This window comes from Perissodus microlepis, chromosome 12 (assembly GCF_051167445.1).
Source record: "Perissodus microlepis isolate ML-2025 ecotype Zambia chromosome 12, ASM5116744v1, whole genome shotgun sequence".
Classification (NCBI taxonomy): Eukaryota; Metazoa; Chordata; class Actinopteri; order Cichliformes; family Cichlidae; genus Perissodus; species Perissodus microlepis.
The window spans coordinates 10,565,775-10,592,227 of record NC_140472.1 but is presented as its reverse complement, the minus strand read 5'-3'; the positions used below and the strand labels follow the sequence as shown (position 1 = coordinate 10,592,227).

Here is a 26,453-nt window from a genome sequence, read left to right as displayed (position 1 = left end):
CTATCCCGCTCTCTCCTCTCTCGGCCGTGTTGTGCCCTCCTCTCCCCTCCCCGTGAACAAGTTATGATGGCGGAACTGTAGATCTCGGGACGAGCAGGAGTGCACCGCCCGCCCTCGGTTAGCAAGTGTATATAGTTATTTATTTATCCACCCAACTTCACGTCTTCCCCCTCAGCTATGACCCGCTGGATTCCTACTAAAAAAGAGAAGTACGGAGTGGGTAAGTGTTTGTATTTAACTACGTGCCCACCACCCCTCTTTATTATTTTCTTTTGCTGGTGAACAACTCTCCGCGTCAACTCCCAGAAACTCCACCAACTTCAAGAGGGACAAGAGTCGGGAAGTTGGGAAACTCAAGTTACTGGCGACTTTGTTGCTGTTGTTGTTTGTGACCTGAAGTGATTGTTACCACACTGTTGCCCAACTGGGTTTCACAAGCTTCCCTGTGGGGGCTTGTTCTCCCGTTTGTCCCTCTGTGCAGTTTGGTTTTAAGTGAGAAATTATTTACAGTTCAGTTACTACAATGTGCGAGGAGAAATGGGGGAAGAGCCGGGAGTTCAGTGAACGTATCAGCCATTCTTGAGTTTATAATCCCGCCGAGCTGAAGCTGTGCTGTAGTTAAGGTGAACTTGAATGAATCGTCATTTTGCTGAAAGGTCCTTTCCTTCAAGGACTCCTGTCGGGCCCCCACATGGGATCCGCTGCTGTGACTGCATGCCTCATGTGAGATAGTGGAGGAATGTTATTTGCATAGGCACGAGAGGAACTTTGTGGACAAGTGGCATTTGGCTACATTTACATAAGACTCTAATGTGTCAATGCAGTGGACCATGACCACGTAGCATATGTTTGTGGTCCTCACGACTGTATTTTACACTTAAGTTTGTTAAACTAAGGTGTGGCCCTTCCACCTGTGTGTGTGTGTGAGCTTGCAGTTTACTTTGCATGTATGAATGCATACACATATGCTCATGCTATCAGGTACCAGTTATCCACGCCCTCAAGGCAAATCAGCACAACTGTTGTCTCTGTTAGGAATCCCTTTGATGTTTACTGTAACGATTTTATAGCCTACACAGGTTGTCTGGTCATCGGTTTCTTCCCTGAGTCACTGCTGGATCTTTTGCTTTAAGCTACAGACACTTACCAGTATCGCTTCCTGGTGTACTACACACATGAGAGTGAATATATCTGGTGTCTTTTTTTTCTTCTTCTCTGGATGAATCGCAGCTTAGGACTGAAATACCTTGGCTGTGTTCTCTAACCTGGATCCCCCGCCCATGACTTTATTTTGGCTTTAAATAAAATGTTCTGAGCTCGGTTTGCTGTTGTGACTAAAAATATTTCTAAGCCACAATTCTAAGGCCACATGTGTTTCTCTGCGCACAAACTCTCTGCCTTTTGGTTTGCATGTGACCTTGTTTTAGCAGCTGATGTCGAGGAATATATATATATATATATATTTAAATGTTAATCCTTTTAGATCCCAGTGTGGTTTTCAAAACCGTATCTCTGATTGATTGTGTAGATGGTGCCATTCTCCTGACATTATTTTTCTTGCCCCAGAAACAAGGCAGGAGTCACTAGCGTTGTACGTAATCCTTAAAATGCCATCGGACCCCCGTACAAGGGCTTACATTTTTAATCCGATTAGTTAACCAAGGCTGTGCTCAAATACGGGCAACTACACTTTTTTGGATGAAAGAAGAGATTGTAAGGGTTCTGATCATATCAGTTATATCACACTAGTTAATGGGGAAATGTGAATAATAAGGAGCTTAAGAGCTGTAATGGTGAATTTGTGACACTGTCATAATAGGATAGCTTCTTATTTTTTATATCCAGAAGAGAAACGCTGCCCTGGAGGCTCAAAGGCATTGAAATCACCAGGTCTTGGGGAGTGATGACACATATGTGGCTCCAGAGGGAGCTCTGGAAAATCCGGTAAATTACCTCAGGTGATGTCAGTTGAGTCAGCATCATTCGGGACTTCACGTCTGAGGAAGAAGAAAAAAACCTGGAGGTACGGAATACAGAACGACCAATACATTTAAATTCCCGGCTAATATTGGCCTGCTGCAGATATGCCACTGTTGGTGTGTATGCTGTGTATTATGTGCGCCGACAAGGAAATATAATGCAGGAGAAGATGCTTGGGGTATTTTACGAATGAAATTCACACAGTTTATCCAGTAGAGCAGCGTTGACTTCATTGTTTTTATGCTAATGACACATCGCAGCTGGTGCCTGCCTTTTTATTGTAAACTGTGACCAGTTTTTGAAGTGACCCTGTTGTTACAATGACTCTATTATAATTTTTTTCTTCCTGTTTCAGTATAAATGCTGTGTGTTCAGTACAGCGTAGTACTGTGATAGTTTGCATGGAGATATTTTATCGATGCAGGGACACGAAAGATCTATGTTTTATAAAGTAAATGGAAATACTCATGGAATACTACAAACAAGAGGGCTCATCTAATGCACCACCACGCTGAGAGAATGTTAGTGGAGCTGACGTACACTAAATTGACTCAAGTGAAAAATTATCTATCACTGGACACACTTACAGAGCAACCGCCTAATTCAGAGCACGCTAATGGCTCAGTCACACAAATGAAAACAGGACACTAGCTTCCTTACGTCTATGAAGTCTAGCTTATGGCAACATTTATGGCAGGTTTTAGTGACAGTGTTGGCACGTTTGACTCATTTTACAACAATAAAAAGACAGGGGTGACAAAGCTTTATCTTATTGGATGAAACCAAGTTTAACCGTGAGGGCTTAATTTGCAGTTGTTAATTTGCATATGTCATTGCAATATTCTGTTAAAATGTTAATAAAAAGGTAAAAATTCTCAATAATATTGTATCTTGAGTGAAGTATTGTGAGTGTATCTGTTGTTTCCCCATACCTACTCTATTTATAGTTAAAGAATATAGGCAGATATGTTGATAATGGAATTTTCCATGAAATCCATCAAAGTCTTATCAGCACTGGCTGGTAAATCCACTAATATAGTGTGCAGCATGAAAGAAGTTTCTTCGACTTCTGAAGCTGTAGCTCATCTCTGCTTGGAGGTAGATTGGTTGCCACTCTACACAAGGCTCCTTTAGATTTAGAATAGCATGCCTTTATTGCCTCTGCAAAATGTTGCACAATTAAATTCTGATGTATCTCCTGTTAGCTGTGGATACATACAGAGGAACCACTACGGGGAGAACAAAACCGCTGCATTAGTGCGCCTCCACCCTTGTCAAAGCAGACCTCTCCCACTAGTCGTCTGGAATAAGAACATGAATTTTCTGGCTGTGCTAAATCGAACCTTATCCCTTTTAAGAACTGTCCATTGCGACGCTCACAGTATTATTTGATAACAACACTTACTCGCTGGCGGTACTCATTAAAAGGGCCCCTTCAGAAATGTTTGAAGAGGCCTAAAAATATCGCCTTGAATAATAATGTGTGTCTGAGAAGGGCTTACACTCTTCAAGAAAATGTAATAGACCATCTAAAAATTCTTAAAAGCACAATGTGAAAGTTAGTTTCATTAGAACCGTGATGTCTCCCGATAAACTGAGTGGTGCGCTATCGTTTTACGTGCCCTGGGTGCATCAGGTGTCCAAATCAGTCTTGTGTAAGCAGTTTGTTAGCCCACAATGACTGTGAAAATAGCTGTGTCACAGTTATGCTTGTTCACATACATACACATTTAAGCAGAACACCCTTTAGTGCAGGGAAGTCGATACAGTTCCAGTGAAGTAACAATAAACATTTCTGAGTAAAAATAAGCGGCTTGTGTGATAATTGAGTCATAATTATAAAAGCTGTCTTACAGTTGCTTACAAGCAACACTTCTGCCTCCTGTTATTACCTGAAGTTTTCCTCAGAGAACTGCCATTCTAGCCACCACAACTTCCACTTGATGAAATTAGGCAATAAATAGCATGTAGCATTTTCTTTAAAACGATGAACCGCTTACTTTTGCTCTCTCTGCTTGCCTGGGGCGGGCGGGGTTGGGGGGTGGAGGTTGTTATTAACAAAATCCACTGGCTTTGCAGCGTAAATACATCACAGTCATTACATCCCCCAGTTTGCCAATCTTGCCATGTCAAACCTAACTGCAGCCGGTGATTTGGAGATAAGTGCTGCCTTCGTTCTCAGCAAACCAATACCTGTTTGTTTTTAAAACGTAATAGCAGATGAATCTCCTTCTTCTTTTACAACCTGGTGAAAGAAGTCTGTACTTCTAAGGTTTTTTTTAATTTTCTTTTTCTGTTTAATGTTGCAGCAGGGTTTTTTTCCCCTACCCAAATAAAAAGATGAACCCAAGCTGCTCTAATTTTATCCTTTTTTGCACTTTTTGCTTTGAACTTGAGAATTAACTTTCTGATTTATGGATAACATAAAAGGACTTATTAGCTGGAGCACAGTTTTAAGATCATTTCTGGCTGTCTAGACAAGGAGATGGGAGGCTCGAGGCTTTTCTTGTGAGGCCTTTACCTTTTGAGAAATGCTGCCGGGGGAGAATTGGCTCAAAAGCAAACCTTAATAGACTTACTTATCTAATGGCTTTTTGGAGAGATACTAACTGAACCTGTCCCTGCTTTTGGTAGTATATGACATTTGTATGCCACAAGAGATACTGGATGTGATACATCACTGAGTGGTAGTTTATAGGAGGAAATAATAATATTTTAGTAGTTGCATCTGAAAAGTGATTTGATTTTGTATAAATGAATATGCTGCCTGCGCATCAAACCCCGTGCAGCGTGGCACTTAGTATTTCTATCCCATTATGGACTTTATGTTATATATATATTTTTTTACTGCACTGAAGGCTTTTCTACATTGAATGCAGAGGATTTGTATAGTAACATTTTCAAGGATTTCTTTCAGAAATTGATTCTTTCATCATTTAAAGCTGTTTTTTTTTTTCTTTTCTTTTAATGCTGTGTTGTTTTATCTTGGTCATGCAATGGTCCTTTCATGCCCAGTCAGCACTAAGAACAATAGATTCTCATTGTATTGTGTTAACTTTGATGAGCTGCCAGCGGCTGCCCAAACTCTTCGACTGGGGTGTTCTTTAATTGTTGGCTAGTGCACCTCTATGGTAAATCATTTAGGGGGAATCAGGCTGACTCTGATTTAACATTAGCATGCTCATTAACTTGAACTTGTGCCGATAGAGCTTTATTGGACTTTACAACAGTAGCTACAGGCTCAGCATTTGAAGTTTAAGAGGAAGACAGGGTGCCTCAGAGTGGCACAGATTAGCTTTGCTGCCAGAGCCCAGACTGATGCTTTTGCTTTAGACAGTGTGGCTCTTGCCAGGCCCGGACACTGTCAAGTTGGTGAATGGCCCATTGTCACTCTTGGCTTGACTAGAGGCAGATGTCATTTTCTTCAGTGCACATATTCTGGCTGCATATATAATTAATTTCCTGGTGATTCATAGTATGCCTGTAACTTCTTTTTAAATACAAAGACGATTCCAAAAAAGTTCAGACTGTGTAAACTGTAAATGAAAAGTGAATGCAATGATTTGCAAATCTCATAAACACACATTTTAATCGCAATCGAACATAGAAACCACATCAGTTGTTTAAAATGAGAAAATCTACCATTTCAGGAAAAACAAATAAGTTACATTTGAATTTGATGACAGCAACATGTCTCAAAAAAGTTGGGTCAGGGCCATGTTTACCACTGTATAGCGTCCCCTCTTCTATTAACAAAAGTCTGTAAATATCTGGGCGCTGAGGAGACCATTTATTGGACTTTTGGGAGAGGAATGTTGTCCCGTTCTTGTCTGACAGGATTATAGCTGCTCAGCAGTCCCCCATTTCTCATTTCATGATGGGCCAAATGTTTTCAGTTGGTGAAAGGTTTCGGCGACAGACAGGCCAGTTCAGCAACCGGATTCTTCTATTATTAAGTCATGCTATTGTAATAGATGCAGTATGTGGTTTTTGCATTGTCTTGCTGAAAAATGGCTCAAAAGACATAATCAAAGCTCCCAATTCCATAGACACTAATGGATGCCCAGACCGTCAGAGATACAGGCTTTTGTGCTGAGCAACAGATCGTCCCTCTCTTTTTTTAGTCGGGAGGACTTACAAGAAGAATTTCAAATTTGGATTAGTCTCACCACAGTTTTCCAGTTTGTCCATTTTAAATGAACTTGGCTCAGAGTAAACAGCAGTGTTTCTGGATCATGTTCACATACAGCTTCTTCTTTGCACAATAGAGCTTTACCCTGCATTTGTCTATGCCACTTCTGGAAGTATTCCTGAGCCCATGCAGTGATTTACATGACAGAATCATGTCTGTTTTTAATGCAGTGCTGCCTGAGGGCCCAAAAAGCATGGGCATGCAATACTAACTTCCATTGTCCTTGCGCACAGAGATTTCTCCCCATTAACCTCTTTAGCTGCAGTTTTAGCAGCTATTTTTTTCTTCCCCTTACATCTCCATCCTTTTGTTTCTGCATCCCAACTTCTTTTCTTACAGTGATACATTTTCTCACTTTAAACATTTGATACTTTGTTCTGTTGTAAATAAAATTGTATTTCTGAGCTCTACAAAACATTGGAATCTGTTATTATTTACATTTTGCACACCATCATTTTTTTAAAATTTTTTTTTTAGATTTGGGATTGGAAAACAACATCTGTCGCTTCTGTTCATGTTCATGTTCAAAAGCAGGAAAAGTTGAACTATTATTAGGTTCCACTAGCTGTCTTTTTTGTTGACACAAGGAAGAACCTCACACCTGTCCAGGTGCTCCTAACAAAACAGCCGTCAAAAGCCAACGTGATATTCCAGGAGCTTTTTTTGTGCAGAAATGCAAACAAAGTCTCAAGCAAAAATGTGTTTTATGGAAAGCCGATGAGGAGGAAGTCAAAGAGAAGGAAAAGCAGTCACATTCAGTGATTTGTCAAGTTTTGGTATTCAGACTGAGGTGTGATAAGCTGAGCCAGTTGGAGCGTGCAGTGAAATCTGGCCTCCAGCAACAAGCATTATCACCATGCAAGTCAGGGCAGAGCTCTGCTCATAGTTCCTCCATCTTACTGTGAGAATGAGTGGCTGCGCGTTATTGCAGCTCCCTCAAGTCGTGAATAAGACCTTTGCTACAGTAGTGTTTGCCAAGGTTTCTCTTTTGCAGTTTTATGCGCGCGCGCATGTGTGTGTATATGAGTGAGTGTACATATGTTTTTACGCACAAGCATTTTCTTGTATTAACCCCTCCAATGTCTGTCCTGGTAAACGGCTAAAAAGGAAAAGATAGGAGCTGCCTCCAGGAAAGCTGCAAGGTTAAAAATGAGCGCAGGGAGGGGCAGCGCTTGCAGGTGAGTCACTTGGCAGAAACACAGGCTGCAAGTGTAACTGCCGACCAAAGGTCACAGCAGGCATGTTATCGGATATAGGGAGAGTCTGATGCTATTGCTTTTTTAGCGGTACTCCTCACGTTTGACACTGCAACTACCTGCTCCGGCGCGGTCTATTTACTGGAACGTTAATCACAGCCCGAAGGCATCCAATTCAATTAAAAATAGCACAAACGCTTTGGAGGTTTGAGTCACACAGGCGTGCTGCACAAACACACTGCCTGCTTTTAGAAAACGCAATAAGATGAGGAATAAATCAAAGATCAAGATCCTCTCTGCTGCGCGTGCGTGCTCTGTGACATGGAGGTTGAATTGGTTTCTTTTTTCCAGTGAGAAACTGCAAACCTCTGATCCAGAACTTCTTTTAAAACAGACTTGCTCCTCTGTGCAATAAGTGATTGAAAAGGGATTTGGGGTTTTTGCAGTAATCCACCGGACCTTGAGGAGGAACAAAACTCGTCAATCAATCTGTCTGCCCGAACCTTTTTATTTAATTTTTTTTGGTTAACAGTTTTTGTTGTGTGTGTGTGTGTGTGTATGTGTGTGTGTGTGTGTGTAAGATTCACATTATGAGACAGTCCTGCTTTGTCCTTCAGTGATCTACAATTATGATGCCAGTGGCGAACAGGAGCTGTGTCTACAAGTGGGGGACACGGTGCACATACTTGAGAAATTTGAAGGTGAGCAAGCATAAGCACACAGCAGGCCCCGACACATCCCTCTTTCCCCTAATCTAAAGCAAGCTGACACAGGAACTTAAATGAGATGTTGAACTAACTGGCACTCAGTGTGTTATGCATAGTAATGTAAATGAGTCTATTACATTGTCCTCCTGACATCACTCCTATCTCGCTCTATCCCTCAGTGTAACGTTTTTGTTGGGTAATTTATGTCTTCTTAGGCTGGTATAGGGGCTATGCTCTACGCAGGAAATCAAAGAAGGTATGGGCAATAGTGCTATATTATCATCATTGTCTTGGTGTGTATGTGTGTGTGTAATTTACTGATCACTATGAAATTTTTCTTTTTCTTCAGGGCATTTTCCCTGCTTCCTACATCCACTTAAAGGAGGCTACGGTTGAGGGAATAGGGTGAGATCACATATCAGTAAACAGATCATTTTGATGATAATCCACTCTGCTTTTGGTTTGCTGTCCAGCCTTGTGTTTTGCCAGCAACATAGCAGTGCACTTACAATTATCATAAGTGAGGACTCAGTAATGCTTTTCTTGGCTGTGTAAGGAAACCATCCACCTATTTATCATGTATAGAAAAGCACTTGAATCTATCCAAATTATATGACATGATCTGTGAGTGATGAGCCACTTTTCCAATGTCTTTCTATTCTCTTTTTGTGGCTGGTAGCCAGCAGGAAATAATTATTCCGGCCGATTTACCCCTGGTACAAGAGCTCGGAGCTACTCTGAGGGAATGGGCCCAGATATGGCAGAAGCTGTATGTGGTATGTGGAGACTTTTTTCTTTTATCTGCCACTTTGACTTTAGTACACACAGTTCCGTGCACCTCTGTTTTTCACCCCTTTGACACACTTTTGTTATAAAGTTGCATTGCTCTTCATTCGTCTGAAGGAAGGTATTACTTATAATAAAACCTGTTTATCTGGCAGGAGAACAAGACAATTTTGTTCAGGACTGTGCAGCAGATGGCCTACAGCCTCATCGAATATCGATCTCAGATAGTGTCAGGAACGCTGCCCAAGGATGACCTTGTAGAGCTCAAAAAGAAAGTCACAGCAAAGATTGATTATGGAAACCGGTATGAATCCTGCTTTTTTTTTTTTTTTTTCCTTTAGGAACTATTATTGTTGTAAAATCTCCCCAGGAAAGGGTTGTATGGGTGAGCCTTTTAAAATTGCTTCTGTAAACTTATTTGATGCTGTTTTGATCCTCTGGCTTGCTCAGGATTCTGGGTCTGGACCTGGTGGTGCGGGATGAAGCGGGAAACATGCTGAATCCTGACAGGACTAGTACGGTCAGCCTGTTCCGGGCCCATGAGACCGCCTCCCGCAGCGTTGATGACAGGATACAAGAGGAGAAGGCACAGTTCCGATTTGTTGATACTATCACTGGCTGTCAGTTTCATTTAATGTTGTTGTCCACTCACTGTTTCCGGCCTTGTTTTCATCCAGACACGGCTACAGAACCTGGAAATGAGGCGTCAGACTCTTTTCAGTACGGTGCACACCTACAGCTTGTTCATGAACTTGAAAAACTTTGTGTGTAACATTGGAGAAGATGCCGAGCTGCTAATGTCTCTGTATGACCCGGATCAGTCTGAATTCATCAGGTTAGCTTGTTGTTTTTGGTTTTTTTTTCTCTTAACTCGACAACTAAACAAGTTCGATAGTTTGCGCTCGTCTGTGCCTCTAAAAGTCTATAGAAATGTTCACAATGTTTATATAATTGATCAGAAAACTTTTAAAGAAGTATTAATGGCTCGCAATACTACAACTGCTAAAGTGAAAAATTAGGAATTGCAATTATTTATGTAATGCAGTGGGGAAAACAAATGTAATAATGGCTGGAGGTTGTGCATTATCGTCAAATAACTCCGCACAGCTCTGCTTTAAATTAGCACTCAAGGCTGATCGTTGTTAGGCATTCATCTGCTTGCTGGTGTAGAAAACTACCGTCTCTATTTGCTGTTAGACATTATACCCGCATAAATAATGGAAGTGATTAAAGCAACCTTTAAAAAGTAAACATTTTGCTAACTGAATGTTAGACAAATTAGTGGTGCAAAACCTCGAAACAGTCATACTGCCGATGCTCATATCTGACCCGCCATGTACAAACGCAACGAGTGGAAATGACAGTTTTCACTTTACGCTCAGACGTTGAGATCTTGTAGATGGAACATTTTAAGTGCAACAAATAGCTTTAGATCTGGCAGGGCTAAAGCTGAAAGAAGTCAGACTTGGCGAGAAAACCCAGGCTGACCAGCTGACCTCAGTGCCTCACTACATCAGCAGATGGCAGATATTATTCGTGGTTTGCTGTTTAAGCTGCTGGCCTGCAAGCTCTTATTGCTGTCTCTGCAAGTTGCTTTACAACCCACCTCCATCGTTTCATGCTACTCGTGAAGCTTCCGCCACACAGAGGTAGAGGAAGAACATTATATATATATATATATATATATATATATATATATATATATATATATATATATATATATATATATATATATATTAGGGCTGCCACAAACGATTATTTTGATAGTCGACTAGTCACCGATTATTTTTGCGATTAGTCGACTAATCAGATCATCATCCATTGGACGTAAAACGTACAGCTTATTGCACCAGCAGCATCTGCTCTTATATAACTATCATTAGCTTACAGCTTTAAGTGTTTAAGGTATGTGCTAAGTATGTGCTAACTAAAAATAAAGACAAAATGATAGTTTATTAAATTTTAATTAAATTTGCAGATTGTTTCGGTGAAGTTTAATAAACTCCTTGCTATCTAAAATATAACAGGAAACCGGAGTATATTATCGAGCATCTCACACTTCTAATAATCAGCTGTCTGCTTGAGGTTTATTCAGCTGTGTAAAAACTATAACTTTAATCTCAGCCAAACCGATTTACTCAGGAACAAATAAAATACTAAAAAAAAGCCAAACAATAACATTTTGAAGTTATCTAAGTGACTTATATATCATGTTTAACCTGAGTAGCGAAAGATGGCGGTGGGTTTGAAAACGATTAGCCGGCAGTCCAGTGTTCTCACGGGCTCTAGTGAGCCTTGCCCCCGGCTAGCTATCGAGCTAGTGGGTAACAGACGTCTCCGAAAACGTCGGAGCGCTTTTGAAAGTATGTGGTGTCTTGAAAACTGAGCACATATTTGAAGTTTACACAGCTACATTCTCGCCTGAAAATATGTTAAACTTTATGTTGTGACCCAAAAAGAATAATAAGAGTAATATTAAAACTAACTAGCTGCCGCCATTGTTGGAAACTGAGCTGGGCTGCGCTATGAATTCTGGGACACAGCTTCTTCTTCTTCGGGGTTTAACGGCAGCTGGCATCCTTGTACATGCAGTGCTGCCATCTTCTGTTTCAGTCCGTTATTACACTCTTAAATCCTACTACTTATTCCTGCATCTTTTGGGATCTTACAAAGCTTCAAATGACGCGTCGACTATTAAATTAGTCGTCGACGATTTTAATAGTCGACGTAATCGTGACTAGTCGACGTAATCGTGACTAGTCGACTAATCGTGGCAGCCCTAATAAATATATATATATATATTAGTATATAGATGATGTGAGAGGGCGGGTGTGTGTGTTTAGGGCCCGGATGGCTTGGGGATAGAAGCTCCTCAGGTCTGAGGAGATGTGGACACCAAGATATTTGAAGGACTGCACCCTCTCCACTAGAGCTCCATTGATGATAATGGGCTTGTAGTCTCTGTGCTGACTCCTTCTGAAGTCCACCACCAGCTCCTTGGTCTTGCCGACGTTCAGCTGGAGGTGGTTGTCCTGGCACCATGATGCCAGATTCTTCACTTCGTCCATGTAGGCCGCCTCATCGTTGTTGGAGATGGCACCCAACACCACTGTGTCGTCAGCAAACTTCACAATGGTGTTGGAGCCATGGGTGGCCACACAGTCTGAAGTGTAGAGGGAGTAGAGCAGTGGCGAGAGGACACATCCCTGAGGTGCTCCTGTGTTGATGGTGATGCTGTTAGAGACGCATCTACCCACCCTCACCACCTGAGTTCTGCCAGTGAGGAAGTCCAACACCCATGCACACAGACGGCTGTTAAGTCCCAGATCCCTGAGCTTTGTGAACAGTCTGCAGGGCACTATTGTGTTAAACGCTGAACTGTAATCAACAAACAGCATTCTCACATAGTCACCCTGTTTCTTGTCCACGTGGCTGAGGGTGGTGTGCATGACATGGGCGATGGCATCCTCTGTGGATCTATTGGGTCGGTAGGCGAACTGCAGCGGATCTGTGGTGTCTGGGATGGAGGAGGAGATGATGTTCTTCAGCAGCCTCTCAAACACCTTCATTACTACCGAGGTCAGTGCAACTGGCCGGTAATCGTTCAGGGATGAGGGTTTGCTGTTCTTGGGCACAGGGATGATGGTGGATCTTTTGAAGCATGTGGGGACCACAGACTTCGCCAGGGACTCGCTGAAGATGTAAGTGAACACACCTGCTAGCTGGTCAGCACAGCAGCGCAGCAGACGGCCGGTGATGCCGTCTGGCCCTGCCACTTTCCTTGTGTTAACTCTCCTCAATGCTGCTCGGATGTCATGTTCCGCGATGCTGGTCTATTCTGTTATTCTGCATTCTTATTAGTATTCACTTCACTTGCTTGCCACGGAGATGACCTACCTGCTTCGTGTTGACAGCATTGCTTAAAGCCACCCTGAATGACATTGGCTTTCCATGGTCACCACGTTGCTGCGAATCACTTCCTGTGTAGATGCAGCTTTGATGTCATGTGCATTGTTATGGGTGCGGGATGCTCTGTTCTGTGGGGGCGTCTCGCTGCTGTCCAACCTGCATTTTTCCATATTTGTGCATGGAAATGCAGGGATGTGTGCTCTCAGGGAGGTCCCAGAACAGGGCTGTACTGCCAAATATAATTTACTGCAGATGGAATCAGTCTTGTTTTGACTAAAATGGTCCTGACAGAAATACCAATAATGACCGGCTGGTGATGATTCTTTTAGGATGGCTGCATCCTCCTATGTTTGGTAAGGCCTGCAGGGATATCTAGGCTCTTATAATTATGGCATTTAAAATATGCAGACACTTGAAATTTTTTTTCTGGAAACTTTTGGATTTTATTGGGTGAGACATAAAATAATGCTGCTTTTACATCACTGGCTTTGGTTTCAGATAACGCCGTCTCTAACTGTGACTTTTATTTAAATTCTTGCAGTGAGAACTTCCTGGTGCGCTGGGACAGTACGGGAATGCCTAAAGAAATTGAAAAACTCAACAACCTGCCAGCACTATTCACGGTAACCGAATCCCTACCCACCACAGTGCGTTCCCTCTCTTTCAGATTTAAACAATCCAAGCGCCGCCTGAAGTCTGTGACAAAGAAGACAATTAGCGCCTGGATTGCTCCTAATGTACTAAAAGTTTCACTGAATGGCTCACTCACAGCACATCATTGAAAATTTGAATGCATTCGCCTCCATTATGTTGCTTCTGCTTAAGTTAATAAGCGGTGCTCTGTAATCAAGTCACTGTGTTAACCTCCATGTGTGCCATCAGGAGCTAGTGGTTTGGAGTGTGATAAAGCCACATTAATCAAGGTGTACGGTTTAAGATTATAGCAAAGCACACAAGTGGATGGTCCTTTGAAAAGTAAAAACCTTGAGAAAAATAAGCATATAAACATGCTGGGAAGGCGATGTGTTTAAAGCTTTTACTCCACTCCTTTATCATGGAAATATTTTCCATCTGGTCCTCAGCTCCAGCCCTGTGTGTGTACACAATGACTGGCAAGTAGAGTCACTGCCTTTTGTACCTAATGCACCTTATCTCTCGCAGTGCCATAATAAATAATCTTTTGTGTGTCTTCTGTGTCCAGGACCTGAGCAGCACTGACTTGATGAGGCAGCGACTCTTCCTGGTGTGCCAGATCATCAGAGTGGGCAGCATGGAGCTGAAAGAGGGCAAGAAACAAACAGGCGGACTTAGGAGACCGTTTGGTGTGGCCGGTGAGGGACTTTTTTTATGTCCTAATATTTGTAAGAGCAGTATAAAAGTTCAATTTAAGAAGGAAAAAAAGTGGTGGTACAGATGCATGAATAGTTTTGTTGAGGTGGAGAAATGAAAGATCCATGTGTCGAAATGAAATGGGAACACCTGCTTCCTGACCTAGAAAATGCCTTCACTCTGCCTTGGCAAGGCAGTCGGAGGAAAATTGGTTTAGCAACTGTCTTTTTGTTTTCGGCCAGATGATTAGTGGATTTGATGGGAAATGGTTTTCCTCTGGTGTTCCAGCAAATGGACTGAAACTGGAGTCAGAATGAACATTCAACTCAGAAGTCATATTATTCTTAGCCAGGGAAAAAGCGTTAAAAAAAAGCATTCTAGGAAAAGATCCGGGTGAAATGAACAATTCAAAGGCAAGATCAAGACCGCTCAATATATCTTACTAAGCTGGCTTTCTGCTGCGCCAGGCAACAGGTGAGCGAGATCCAACACCTGGCTCGGCTTCTTTTTCAGACGTGGAAAATACACTTTCCAGACTTATAAGTTAATTAACTTTCCGAGCTCTTTAAAAAATAAAACAGAAAAAAGGTGATTCCCATTTTGCTGTCGTTTTGGCATTTACTAGAAAACGCTGTTAAATCTACTTAATTAGCTCGTCTTTTTCAGTCTGCAGCCTTACTGTGAATGTGTCAATGTGTTTGTCATTGCAGTGATGGACATAACAGACATTGCCCACGGCAAAATAGATGACGAGGACAAACAGCATTTCATCCCCTTTCAGCAGTGAGTCCTCTAATGTTGTCATATTTCTGCTGTTTACAGGCTCGGTCTTGTTTTGTAACGCAACTCAATTGAGCACAAATAATTCATAAGAACATGAATAGCTCTCGAGTTATACTTACTGCCAACTGTGTTCTATTACGTTTGCTTTTTTTTCTTTTTTCCAAGGCTGCAGTTCGACTTTTCCTACACTGTATTTCAAGGACAAAACACTTTTTGCAGTTCTAAATGAAAGAGAAGCTTCAAGATCATGTTTTTAGGGCACCTACAAACTGGAGGGGGAGGGGGGAGATAAACAATGACAGTCATATGTTCACAGGGATCGTAGATGGAAGAGAGCCAAAAATATCTCGACTCATTTCTGGCTTCTGTACAAATTTTACCAAGTTTTAACCTCAGTTTTTCTTTTCTTTTCACTCTAGAACAGATCACTCTGTCTTTTTGAGAAGGTAGAGGCCAAAAAAAAAATACTGATTTAAATTTTCAATTCGTGGCATCCTTCTTACCTTGAAAGACTTTGGCCCTATGTGCTTTGTATCTGACAGGAAATATGCAAGCCTTCAGATAAATATTAGTTTTTGTTTGGACATATACAAAGGAAAGATTGCACCGCTGAGCGTTTTAAGCTTTCCAGCCTTGACAGGTTAATGATTTTTTTTTTTTTTCATTTCATTAACAGAGTAAATGTTTTGGCACTGTACGAACAATTAGGTAAATATGAATAGACCAGGGTAAGTAATTTTTTAATTGAACACAAGATAAAAAAAAATAAATAACTACAACGAGACACTGTTACATTTTTCTCCTGAGCATTGAACGTGGTGAAAGGCTGTGAGATGGAACCGATTGAGATCACCAGTTTTGGCAAGCTGTCTGTAGCAAACTCTAGAGTTCACCTTACATCTTGGGACACACATCGCCCAGTTTAATCTGAGCTGGTCTGGTGAAGTAGAATAACTAAATAATAACCTAACATATAAAAAAAAGTTCATAGATACATAAACGTTCATATTTAATAAACTTTCCATTTACAAAACAGCATGAGATGCTGCAAGAAACATGCAGTTGCAACAACACGTCTCAGTTTTTCTACATTCAGTTTGCTGTCAGCACAGTGTGTCGGCTTAACTGTCTTAGTCTAATATCATTATGTAAAAGCCTTGGGTGATGTCTTTGTCGGTAAGAAGGCTGTAAAAGTGATGATGATTCAGACCTCTGTCTCAGATTAAATTAATGGTTTGGACAACAGCTCTCGTGATGCGACTCGTCCTTAACAGCCTGCAACACCATGCTTTGTGGTGCAAAATAAAGTAACCCCTCCAAAAAAACAAAAAAAACCATTGATTTTCTTTCTCTGCTAATTTTACACCTTAAAAAGCCATCCAGTGGGCCAGCTGGGACCTTTTGCTGGGCCTATTTTGGCCCTTGATTAACACCCCGATCTGCTGTGTTAACCTGCAGTCACAGGTAGAGCAGACTAGCCATAGCATGGTGTTGGAGAACTGAAAGCTAATCCAACATTGTAGAAGAGTAAAAACACAACATTTCATTGATTTAATGTGATATATGCTTTTGCAGCACACAGAAACCTGACAGTGAAACCTTAGCTGACATGTTTCTGCTTTCCTTGTTCCTTGTTACTAAACCACTACAATAGAGTTTTGTGATTATTCCCTTCTGTATAATTACAGCATCGGCACTGTGTGATTCTGTTTTCTGATACAAAGATGTTTGGCTAACCTCACTGAGTACTTCCATAGTAGTGTAACTGTAAACTAAAAATGTGGTCAAGTGCTTTAAAGTACTTTAAAGATCAAAACTGATCGATTCTTTTTTTTGGAAATCTATAAAGAGATTTCAAATTTATACACATTGGTGTTTGTCTTATTAAAGGTTAGAGTAGTGTTAGTATTTTAAGCAAATTTTCTCTGCTGTAGTCACTCGAGCAGAGCAGCAGGGATCTGGGAGAGATGGTGCGTGTTGTCAAAAACTCCAGAAAGCCTCACAGTGCCTTCGCAGCTCTTCCGTCCATTTGTTTGTCACCTGTCAAAGATGCTGGCAGTTGATTCTTTTTTTAAATTTTTTACTTTCATTGTATTGTCACCTCTATATTTCCCTCTCAGGATAGCTATGGAAACCTACATCCGTCAGAGGCAGCTCATCATGTCTCCGCGCATCCCTTCTCGAGTCATAGGAGAGAATGAGCCCCTCACAGCTGTCTTCAACAAAGTCATTGCCACGCGGGAGGTCAATCACAAAGGCCAGGGTAAAATGAAGTGCTCACAGACAGTGTGTTCCCCTGTGATTTTAGAGGGTTGCTCTAAATTGACCTTTTTTTTTGCTTTGAGGAAAATAATTGATGTGTCAGGGGTCTGCAAGGTGCAGTCTGCCTCATTGAATTTCTTTACATGTTTGCTGGCAGGGCTGTTTGTGACCATGAAGCTTCTCCCAGGGGACCTTGCCCAAGTCAGGAAAGACTACCCCCACTTTGTGGACCGCAGCACCGCTATCGTCAGGAAAATGGGCTTTCCAGAAATCATCCTCCCTGGTGAATGAAAGCCTTTGTTGATGGGCAGTTCTCACGACGGTCATGCTCATTTTAATTGCTCACGAAGCTGTGAGGGGCTTTTTTAAAATTTCTCAACACAACCTTCTGATCGTCTTTTATCCCTTGTCCAGGAAACGTAAGGAATGATATTTATGTAACCTTGCTACAAGGAGAATTTGACCGTGGTAAAAAGAAGACCCCCAAAAATGTAGAGGTCATACTGAGTGTGCACGATGATGAAGGCAATCCCATGGAGGTAAAATAGACCAGTGAATGACATTAAAAAAAAATGTACTTAAAAAAATGTAATTTCATTTGAGTTTAATGCAGCTTACTGAATGGCATCTTTATATAAGTCATATAATTGTGACAGTATACATGGGGCCGTGGTTGTGGACAGCCCTAAAGATAGAAAAGTGTTCTATTTCACTTATCAACAATCAGAAGTTCTGTTTTTTTTCTGTTTAGTAAACACTAGTCTATAAAAACTGGAAAGCACAGTTCACTTACTCAAGTTGCCCCATACCTCTCTGTTAGAGATTATTGATGAGATTCACCAATAAATATGCCCTATTGTGGATTTTGTAAAACATAATTTGGAGTTGAAGCTTGCTTTGTTGCTTCCAGCTATTTGCAGAATTCTTCCCATTGGTTTAATAAATACCTGCCAGTTTATAAGATCCATATGAGTGTCTCCAGAATGAGACTTGTCTTTCCAATCCAATGATATCCATGATAACTTCATAACTAGCAGCAAAGTGTGGAACTGTTGGAATGAGAATCAACACCTTCAAAGTCTGAGGCCACTCAAAATAGGGTGGAGTGCTCACTCCTAGACCAGGATGAATTACTACCCCAAATGGAGGATTTGAGTCGCTTGCCGTCTTGTTCAAAAGTGATGGGAGAGTGTAGCATGAGATTGACAAACAGATTGGCGCCACGTCCTCAGTGAAGCAGACATTGTAATAATCTGTTGTTAAAGCAAAGCAGACGACTTATTGGCCAATCTAAGTTCCTACCCTCACCTCTGGTCATGAGCTCTGGGTAGTGACTGAAAAAATTAGGTTGCAGATAAATGAGTTTGCTTCAAAGGGTGGCAGGGTTCTCCCTGAAGTGATAGGGTTAGAGTTCAGTCATTTGAGAGGGACTTGGAGTAGAACTGCTGCTCCTTGACATTGAAAGGAGCCAGTTGAGGTGGATCAGGCATCTGATTAGGATGCCTCTTGGAAACCAACTAGTTTCGGGCAAGTCCTAATAGGAGGAGGCCCCAGGGCAGAGCTAGGACTCAACAGAGAAATTATATCTCTCAGCTGGATTGGAAACAACTCTGTGTGCCTTGAGATGAGCTGGAAGAGGTGGCTTGGGTGAGGGAAGTTGGGGCTTCGACTATGACCCAAACTCAGATAAGCGGCAGTGGATGATGTGAAGGAGGGATCTACCAAATTATTCAAGCTAAATTGTTTCTTAAAATCCTTTGGCGGGAGACCATCCGTATTGCTGCATCATTATCTAACTGATAACTGACATTTTGTAACTCTGTATTGATTACATGTAGCAATTTATGTGCTTGGCTGTACTTTAACCAAAAAAGAAAAAAGTTAGAGACAATTGAAAACAGCAGAAAGAACATTGAAGATGTTCCTGTCATGTAAACTAATCTCTTCCTTTAATGTCTTTAGAAAGCCATATTCCCTGGAGCCGGTTATGATGGCATAACGGAGTACAAGTCTGTCATTTACTACCAGGTGAAGCAGCCTTGTTGGAATGAAACAGCGAAGGTAAGCTCACAGCAAGCACCCACATGAGCAGCTCTGTGCTGTCATGTTATCTAATGAGATTTCTTTTCAAAATGGATTTGCTGTGGCTCAATTTATACAATAATCAGTAGGGACTGCATTGGTTGAATGCGCTATATGTAAATCTCCCAACTGCATTTGTTCCATATGTATAATCCTGTATTAGCACATTTCCTAATTCCAGTACCTTTTTTTCCTTGTCCTTGCAAGGTGACGATTCCCATTGAAGACGTGTGCCGCTGCCACTTGAGGGTGATGTTTAGACACAGATCCTCCCAGGACTGTGAGTGACTGTGCCTTATTTGTATGACAAACACCCACGTGTAATGCTGCCACCATGTTAAACACAGCTAGTGTGAGTGTTTTTGGATGAGTTCCCGTTTTTATGCTCCTGTGTGCCCTTCAGCTAGGGACAAGTCAGAGAAGCCCTTTGGCATGGCCTTCGTCCGGCTTATGAGAGGAGACGGAACCACGCTGAGAGATGGCAGACACGATCTTATCGTCTATAAGGTATTGTTGCGGAATGATGTATAGGACAGGATGCTTTTCACATATTTATGCTGTGTTAAAGGTAATTCAATGAGCTTTTAAGATAAGCAAGAGAATGTTTATTGCTTTTATCTAATTATGCAAAAAGCCTGTCTTGAATAGCTGACAATGGGTAGATGGATTATTCATGAATCTCTCCAGAGTCAATAAATATGAAATTAGATTTCCATTGATCAGTGAAACCTCATGATTCATTCCCTAGTTTCTGACTTTTCCTAGGTTGACGTGAAAAAAGCAGAGGATGCAAAGGTTTATCTCACCTTGCCAGCAACCTGGGCGGAAGTGGAGGAGAAGGAGAAGCAAACGGGAAAGCCGTTCCACCATTCAGGAGTCATTCCTGTGACTAAGGACAGCTTCCAGCTTGCCACACTCACCTGCTCCACTAAACTCACTCAGAATGGTACCATCTGGCTCATCTCTTATTTTTTCTGCCACCCTTCCAGCCTGTCATAATGAAAAGATGTCCTGTCACAAGTGGTGTTTTAAGAAATGAAACAGCTTTGTTGATGGATAGCTAAGCATACTGTCATTTGACCTCCCCGCTGATGGCTTTGAAATTAATTAAAGTGATCCGTGTTGCCAATATTTTGCTGATGTGTTGATGCTGTCTGATGCATTTCTGATTCAATTTATGCTGAAATTTCTGCCTTTTAATGTGGATTACATTAAGTGATGTGGCAACAGAGGAGACGTTGCTCCTGCTGCTTTTTGTGTGTTCATTTGTTTTCTCCCCTTTCTCCTTTAGTGGATCTACTCGGCCTTTTGAACTGGAGGTCTAACACTGAGGATCTTGACCAGATTTTGCAAAGACTCATGGAGGTGGAAGGAAGCGAGATAGTTAAAGTATGCACAAAAATTATCTAGAGTGTTTTAGAACACTGTATTTAATGGCATTATTGTAACAGGTTTTTGTTTAATCCACAGTTCCTCCAGGACACTCTCGATGCCCTGTTCAACATCATGATGGAAACCTCAGAAAAGGACACCTTTGACACTCCGGTGTTTAATGCCTTGGTTAGTCACAGGAGCTACAATTGCATATAGCCTGATATTAGGATTCTCATCAGTTTAAAAGCCCAAACACAATTAAAACACTCCATAATTGGGATCAACCCATTGCTTAATTGCAGAGGTGTGGAATAAACCTTTTCATAATCCCATCAGATTAAACAACAAATCAAATGTAAATGATTTAACCTGATTAGTGTCTTGCTGAGCTCTTCCTGTCAATGTCCTCTGGCTACCCAATGACAGGCACTGTTGTTGTTGCAGTGAACAAACTGTACAGTATATATGCCCATTTTCAGTCAGCTGATCAAAACACATCAAAGACAGCTGACAAAAAAAAAAAAAGTTTACATGCAACAGCAGCCAGTGTCAGTATGTGTTAATTCCTACTGTTGAGTTTCAGTTTGGGTTCCCTCAGGCTGAATCAGTTCACAGGGATGAAAATGAGTCCTAATAATAAAACTGAACTGATTTTACAAGTTTAGACTTTTTTTTTTTTCTTCCCAAATTTAAATTCATTCTGAAATTTACAAAAATTGGGCGAAAGTTGCTGCGATCACCAGCCTTGATGATAAATGCAGTTGCTGTGCCTGCTTCTTAAAAGCCACCCAGTGTTTTTGGCTTTTGAACACGTTTAATGCCCCAGCGTAGTCCATCAGAACTGCTTGTGAGATGATTGATACCCCCGCAAACACACACGCACTTTCTTTTTTTATGCCAAGATTGGCAAGATCCCACTGTTTATTATTACTATGACTCCTGAAAGCAGCAATCTGACTTTCACACCCAGGCTGTGCGATGGTGACAGAGTAATCGGGGTTAAAACTTTCTCGTCTCTCTGTTTTCTTCCGTTTGTAACATAACTGAATCTGGCACTTCTCGTGCAAACAGCTAAGTGGAACGCTGTGAATGCCTTCTAGGACACACTGTATGAAAATGTGTGTTGTCATCTCTATATTTAAATCATATCATGCCTCCCTCTTGTCTGTGATGGCAGACTTTATGAAATATGGCCTTTCATAGCAGCTTTGAGCGCATTTGCCTCTTGATGTTTTTCCGATTGTTTGAACTAGTACTTTTTTACCAAAACCTGGCACTTCGTGTGAAGTAGTGACTGTGTGATGCTCTGTTTGCATTAGCGCCTACTTCATACAGCCTTTCTATAACGTTAGAGGAGTGAACAACTTTTCATTTACATAAAATGATAACCTTTATGAACTGTTTTAATCTGCACAGACTTTAGTTTTATTTCCTCCTTGTTCCTTTTGCTTTTATCCAGGTATTTATAATTACTCTTATTGGCGACATCAAATTCCAGCACTTTAACCCCGTCTTGGAAACCTACATCAACAAGCACTTCAGCGCCACCTTGGCTTACGTGTGAGTCCCCGTTCTATATTTATACTTTTAATAGCTTGTGCTGTTTATTCTTAATTCTTTCAGCTCTTCTTCTCCTCCCACACCATAATTACCCCCTTAGACCTTAATGTCTAACTGATTCACTTTCTCAGGAAGCTAACCGGGGTGCTTAACTACTATGTGGGCCATGCTGAAGAGCCCGGCCTGACTGAGAGACTCTATGCCGCACTCAAAGCTCTCAAGTACCTGTTCAGGTTTATTGTACAGTCCCGAGTCCTCTATCTCAGGTATGAGAAGCACTGCAACACAAGAATCCACTCAGCATTTCCATCATTCGGAGGGTGACTTCTTGTGTTTTAATGGTGGTGTTTTTACCGCAGGTTCTATGGGAACAGCGAGGACGGAGACGCTTTCTTCAACTCCATCCGCACCCTCTTCCTCTCTTTCAACTCTCTCATGGACAGACCGCTGGATGAGGGAGTAAAGATAAAGGTACATTGAAGGTGTTTGTGTGTTTAGGAACTAAATATATCACGTGGAAGCATTTTATAATTGTATTTATTTATTTATTTTTAACCAAAAAGCCATTTGTCTAGCTTTACAATGGAACTAAAATGCAGCTGGTCAGACTTTATGAAGATATTATTTTGGTTTTTGGTCTTTATTTTTCTGCTGCTGCTGTTCAATAACTGCAGCAATCCAGCTGTGAAAAATGTGTTACACTGTTGTACACAAGTTATGGAGGAAGCTGTACAAATTAACTGCAAAATAATGTGAGCTCTTTGCTGGCGGGCTCGGTGAGGTGAGGAAAAAGCTCAGTTAAAAAGCTTGTTTGACTAGAGAATAAAAATCGTCTTCAGCCTGATGAGACCTGATTCTTTTCTTTTTTCTTTTTTTTTTCTTTTTTTCAGGGGGCTATATTGAAATACCTCCCCAGCATCATTAATGACATCCAGACTGTTTTTGATCCTGTGGAGCTCAGGTAACTCTCCAGAGAGTTTGCACAGCGGGAAATGATAATTGCCTGTCTACGTGAAAATTGTCATATTTACTTCTGAGCAAAGGAGGCGTTTTTCCTCAATTCTTGCTGCAGTAAAATCAACCCGTCGTGTGTGCCGCTCATTAGTCCTCTGTGACTATAATTACTGGATGTGAAATGTGAATAGCATTAAAATTGTCACAGCTGCTCTTTTGCCTCTTTTTCTTTCAGCGTTCTCCTCGCGAAGTTCATCGAGAGCATTCCCGACTCTCAGCTCGTGCGTCAGAAGCTTGGTTGCATGTGTAAAATGGTGGAGAGTGACCTTTTCAGGCAGCCAGGTAGGAGTCCTTGAGGCTCAAAAAAAAAGCCCGTGATGACATTTCGTATGAGATGAAAGAGGAAAAACAACTTTTACACTTGCTTACAAGTTTATTAGGTTAGATCCATTAACGGGAAATGTGCCATGTTCCCTTAGAGTGTCGAGATGTGCTTCTGCCGCTTGTTACCGATCAGCTGAGTGGGCAGCTGGACGACCACTCGACTAAACCAGACTACGAGGCCTGCGTCCAGCTGCTCAGCACAGTGCTGGACAACCTGGACCGCAAAGACGTGGTGAGGCAATTACTGGTTCACGTCCAAATTACCGTAGGAATTATCTCGTCAGAAATGAGGTGGTCGATACGAGCTGCCAAAATTCAATTTATCCACAGAGAGCGGTTAAAGAGCTTAGGTATCCATGGGGATCACAAAGAAAAACTGCTACTCTTTACCATCACAAGGAGCCAGTTGGGGTGAATTGAGCCTATTTTTAGATTTTATCTTTGTACTTTTAACTGGGGAAAAAAAGCCTTAGGCAGACCCATAGCATGCTGGAGGGATTATAGATCTCATCTAACCTGGAGGAGTCTGCGATCCTCTGGAGAAGCTGGAGGATGTAGTTAAGGATAGGAATGTCTTGGCTGCTCTGCTTACCCTGCTGCCACTGTTGTGCTTATCCAAGATAAGCTGTTCAAAATGGATGGATGGATGGTTAAGTGGAACATCTAGTTATCCCAGTTTGACTTTTACTTGCCTAGGTTTTGAAATATTGCTCTCTAGTGACTCCCCCCCCCCCCCCCTCCACCCTATTATACCGGAGATGAATGGAATTTCCTTCTTTGATGCTCCAGTGAGAAGAAAAATGGCAGTCACATCACTTCCCACATAGGTTGTCTGGATAATCCACAAACCTACATTTACTAGTGTGAAGCCTACCTTCTAACGTTAATAAATATGAAAAATATTTGCTGCACATTAAATTATTTCATCCTTTTATTTTATACCTAAAGAAAAACAGCAGACCACAACAGACCAGCGACCTGCCCATATTCACGAGTTCCAAAAATAGAGCTATGTCAAAGGATGATTCAGCACAAGCATGACAGAGTAATAAAGTAGAAAGCAATAAATTCAACAAATCCCACTGCGGTATCTTTTTACTGTTTAGATGAGAGAGCAGGCTTCGTGTGTAACTTGGTGATATGCAAACTGCTGCTGAGTTTACATTCAGCTTTGTGGTCAAAAATGTAGCCAAGCTGACAACGTGGTGTCAGTAAATTTAGAGCTGAATCCAGTAAAACGCTAAAAACCTTAGAGCTGGCAGTCTCTTATAGGTTGTACACATTTGTTTGTATTTTTGAATTGTTTCTAAGTTTTCTTTCCATTGCCAGAAAGCATAAATGAATCCTGATTAATTTAGTTTGCAACTGAATGGGGTCAATTTCATGCAATCTGGTAAAAATCGCAAATCTGGAGCCTTCTGCATGTACACAAAATGTACTATAACTATTCATATTCATAATCCAGCCAGAACCACGTGGATTTGTAACAGGATTTCAGACATTCCCCCACAAACAGGGACATAATTGCTGCAGGACAGCAATTCAACTGCAAAATGACGTAGCCTCTCTTTTATAAAGGATTATAACCAGAATACAACCCGATGGCAACCAGTTGAGTTGAGTTCCAACTCTGAGCTCATTGGAACAGAATGACTGTGATTAGCTGGAACGTGCTGGCAGCAGTCTGCTATTATTTACAAGCCTTCGCCAGTTTGTCTGAGAGTGATTGCAGTCAGCACGAATCAGGCCGCGATGGTTTGGAGACAGATTCCACCAGGAAACCAGAGGTCACACAGAGGTTGAGGTTGTTGCACTCTCAACCACCTGAGGAGCAGTTAGTTGCCACAACTAGGTCGCCGGTTCGATCCCCGGGCTCTCTGTCCTGGTCGTTGTGTCCTTGGGCAAGACACTTTACCCTACTGCCTACTGGTGTTGGCCAGAGGGGCCGATGGTGCGATATGGCAGCCTCGCTTCTGTCAGTCTGCCCCAGGGCAGCTGTGGCTACAACCATAGCTTGCCTCCACCAGTGTGTGAATGCGAGAGTGAATGAATAGTGGCATTGTAAAGCGCTTTGGGTGCCTTGAAAAGCGCTATATAAATCCAATCCATCATTATTATTACAACTACTTGTTAGTCAGAAATGGGGGGAAAAAATGGACGACCACAATTTTTTCTCTTGAATTTTTACTCTAATATGACTAAAATCTCCACGGGGACGACACTGTCAAAGCTGAGTATTTCAAAAATAATGAAAGCGCCCCTGTTAACAGTTTAACAAAAAGGGATTCTGTCAGTCTGTGACAGCACATCTACGTCGCTGGTAACGGTGCCTGAAGCTGTTCTGTCTGCGCAGGGTCCAACCAGGGGGCACGTTCAGCTGATAATGGAGAGGCTTCTTCGCAGGGTTAATCGCACTGTCATCAGCATGGACCGATCATCTCCTCTCATTGTAAGACACGCTCATATTACAGCTGAAATGTGTCCTTGACAACCACATTGTCAGCATTGGTTTTAATATTAATGGCACTGACATGAACAATGGCTATATATATATATATATATATATATATATAGCTGAATATGTAAAATATGTGCTGAAAGTGTCTTTTTTTAAAACTTTAAAGATATTTGACTGTCTCTCTCTTGTGGCAGGGTCACTATCTCGCCTGCATGACGGCGATCCTCAAACAAATGGACGACATGCATTACTCCCACTACATCAGCACCTTCAAGACGAGACAGGATATCACTGTAAGTGTCTTGGTTCCTCCCCTCTTGGCTACAGCTTGTCCTGAAGCATCTCATCAATAATGGGCTTTAAACCACCCAGGCCACTTACTGCTCCTTAAGAGAATATTGATTCTAGACATTTCATGCAGTGGATTAAGCACACATGATGAGGATGTCCGTGGGCCTTAATTAAGCCGTGGGACCATTATGCCTGACTGACATGTA

General features: G+C 41.6%; 1 protein-coding gene across 3 annotated transcripts in view; it reads left to right on the top strand.

The window, feature by feature from the left end:
- The window catches only part of dock5 (dedicator of cytokinesis 5), a 39,287-nt gene continuing 12,834 nt past the window's right edge, over positions 1-26,453 (top strand). For all 3 annotated transcript variants that reach the window (XM_084946243.1, XM_084946241.1, XM_084946240.1), the window contains exons 1-28: positions 1-220; positions 7,986-8,069; positions 8,291-8,331; positions 8,425-8,480; positions 8,755-8,851; positions 9,017-9,165; positions 9,312-9,447; positions 9,539-9,696; positions 13,312-13,393; positions 13,972-14,101; positions 14,810-14,882; positions 17,003-17,145; positions 17,302-17,427; positions 17,559-17,683; positions 19,107-19,205; positions 19,434-19,506; positions 19,630-19,733; positions 19,992-20,172; positions 20,518-20,615; positions 20,697-20,786; positions 22,060-22,160; positions 22,292-22,426; positions 22,520-22,631; positions 23,051-23,121; positions 23,350-23,456; positions 23,594-23,730; positions 25,852-25,947; positions 26,151-26,249. In XM_084946243.1, coding sequence (XP_084802369.1) covers positions 178-220; positions 7,986-8,069; positions 8,291-8,331; positions 8,425-8,480; positions 8,755-8,851; positions 9,017-9,165; positions 9,312-9,447; positions 9,539-9,696; positions 13,312-13,393; positions 13,972-14,101; positions 14,810-14,882; positions 17,003-17,145; positions 17,302-17,427; positions 17,559-17,683; positions 19,107-19,205; positions 19,434-19,506; positions 19,630-19,733; positions 19,992-20,172; positions 20,518-20,615; positions 20,697-20,786; positions 22,060-22,160; positions 22,292-22,426; positions 22,520-22,631; positions 23,051-23,121; positions 23,350-23,456; positions 23,594-23,730; positions 25,852-25,947; positions 26,151-26,249 — 2,946 coding nt within the window. In that variant the 5' untranslated portion in view covers positions 1-177. The remainder of the gene's footprint in view (positions 221-7,985; positions 8,070-8,290; positions 8,332-8,424; positions 8,481-8,754; positions 8,852-9,016; positions 9,166-9,311; positions 9,448-9,538; positions 9,697-13,311; positions 13,394-13,971; positions 14,102-14,809; positions 14,883-17,002; positions 17,146-17,301; positions 17,428-17,558; positions 17,684-19,106; positions 19,206-19,433; positions 19,507-19,629; positions 19,734-19,991; positions 20,173-20,517; positions 20,616-20,696; positions 20,787-22,059; positions 22,161-22,291; positions 22,427-22,519; positions 22,632-23,050; positions 23,122-23,349; positions 23,457-23,593; positions 23,731-25,851; positions 25,948-26,150; positions 26,250-26,453) is intronic.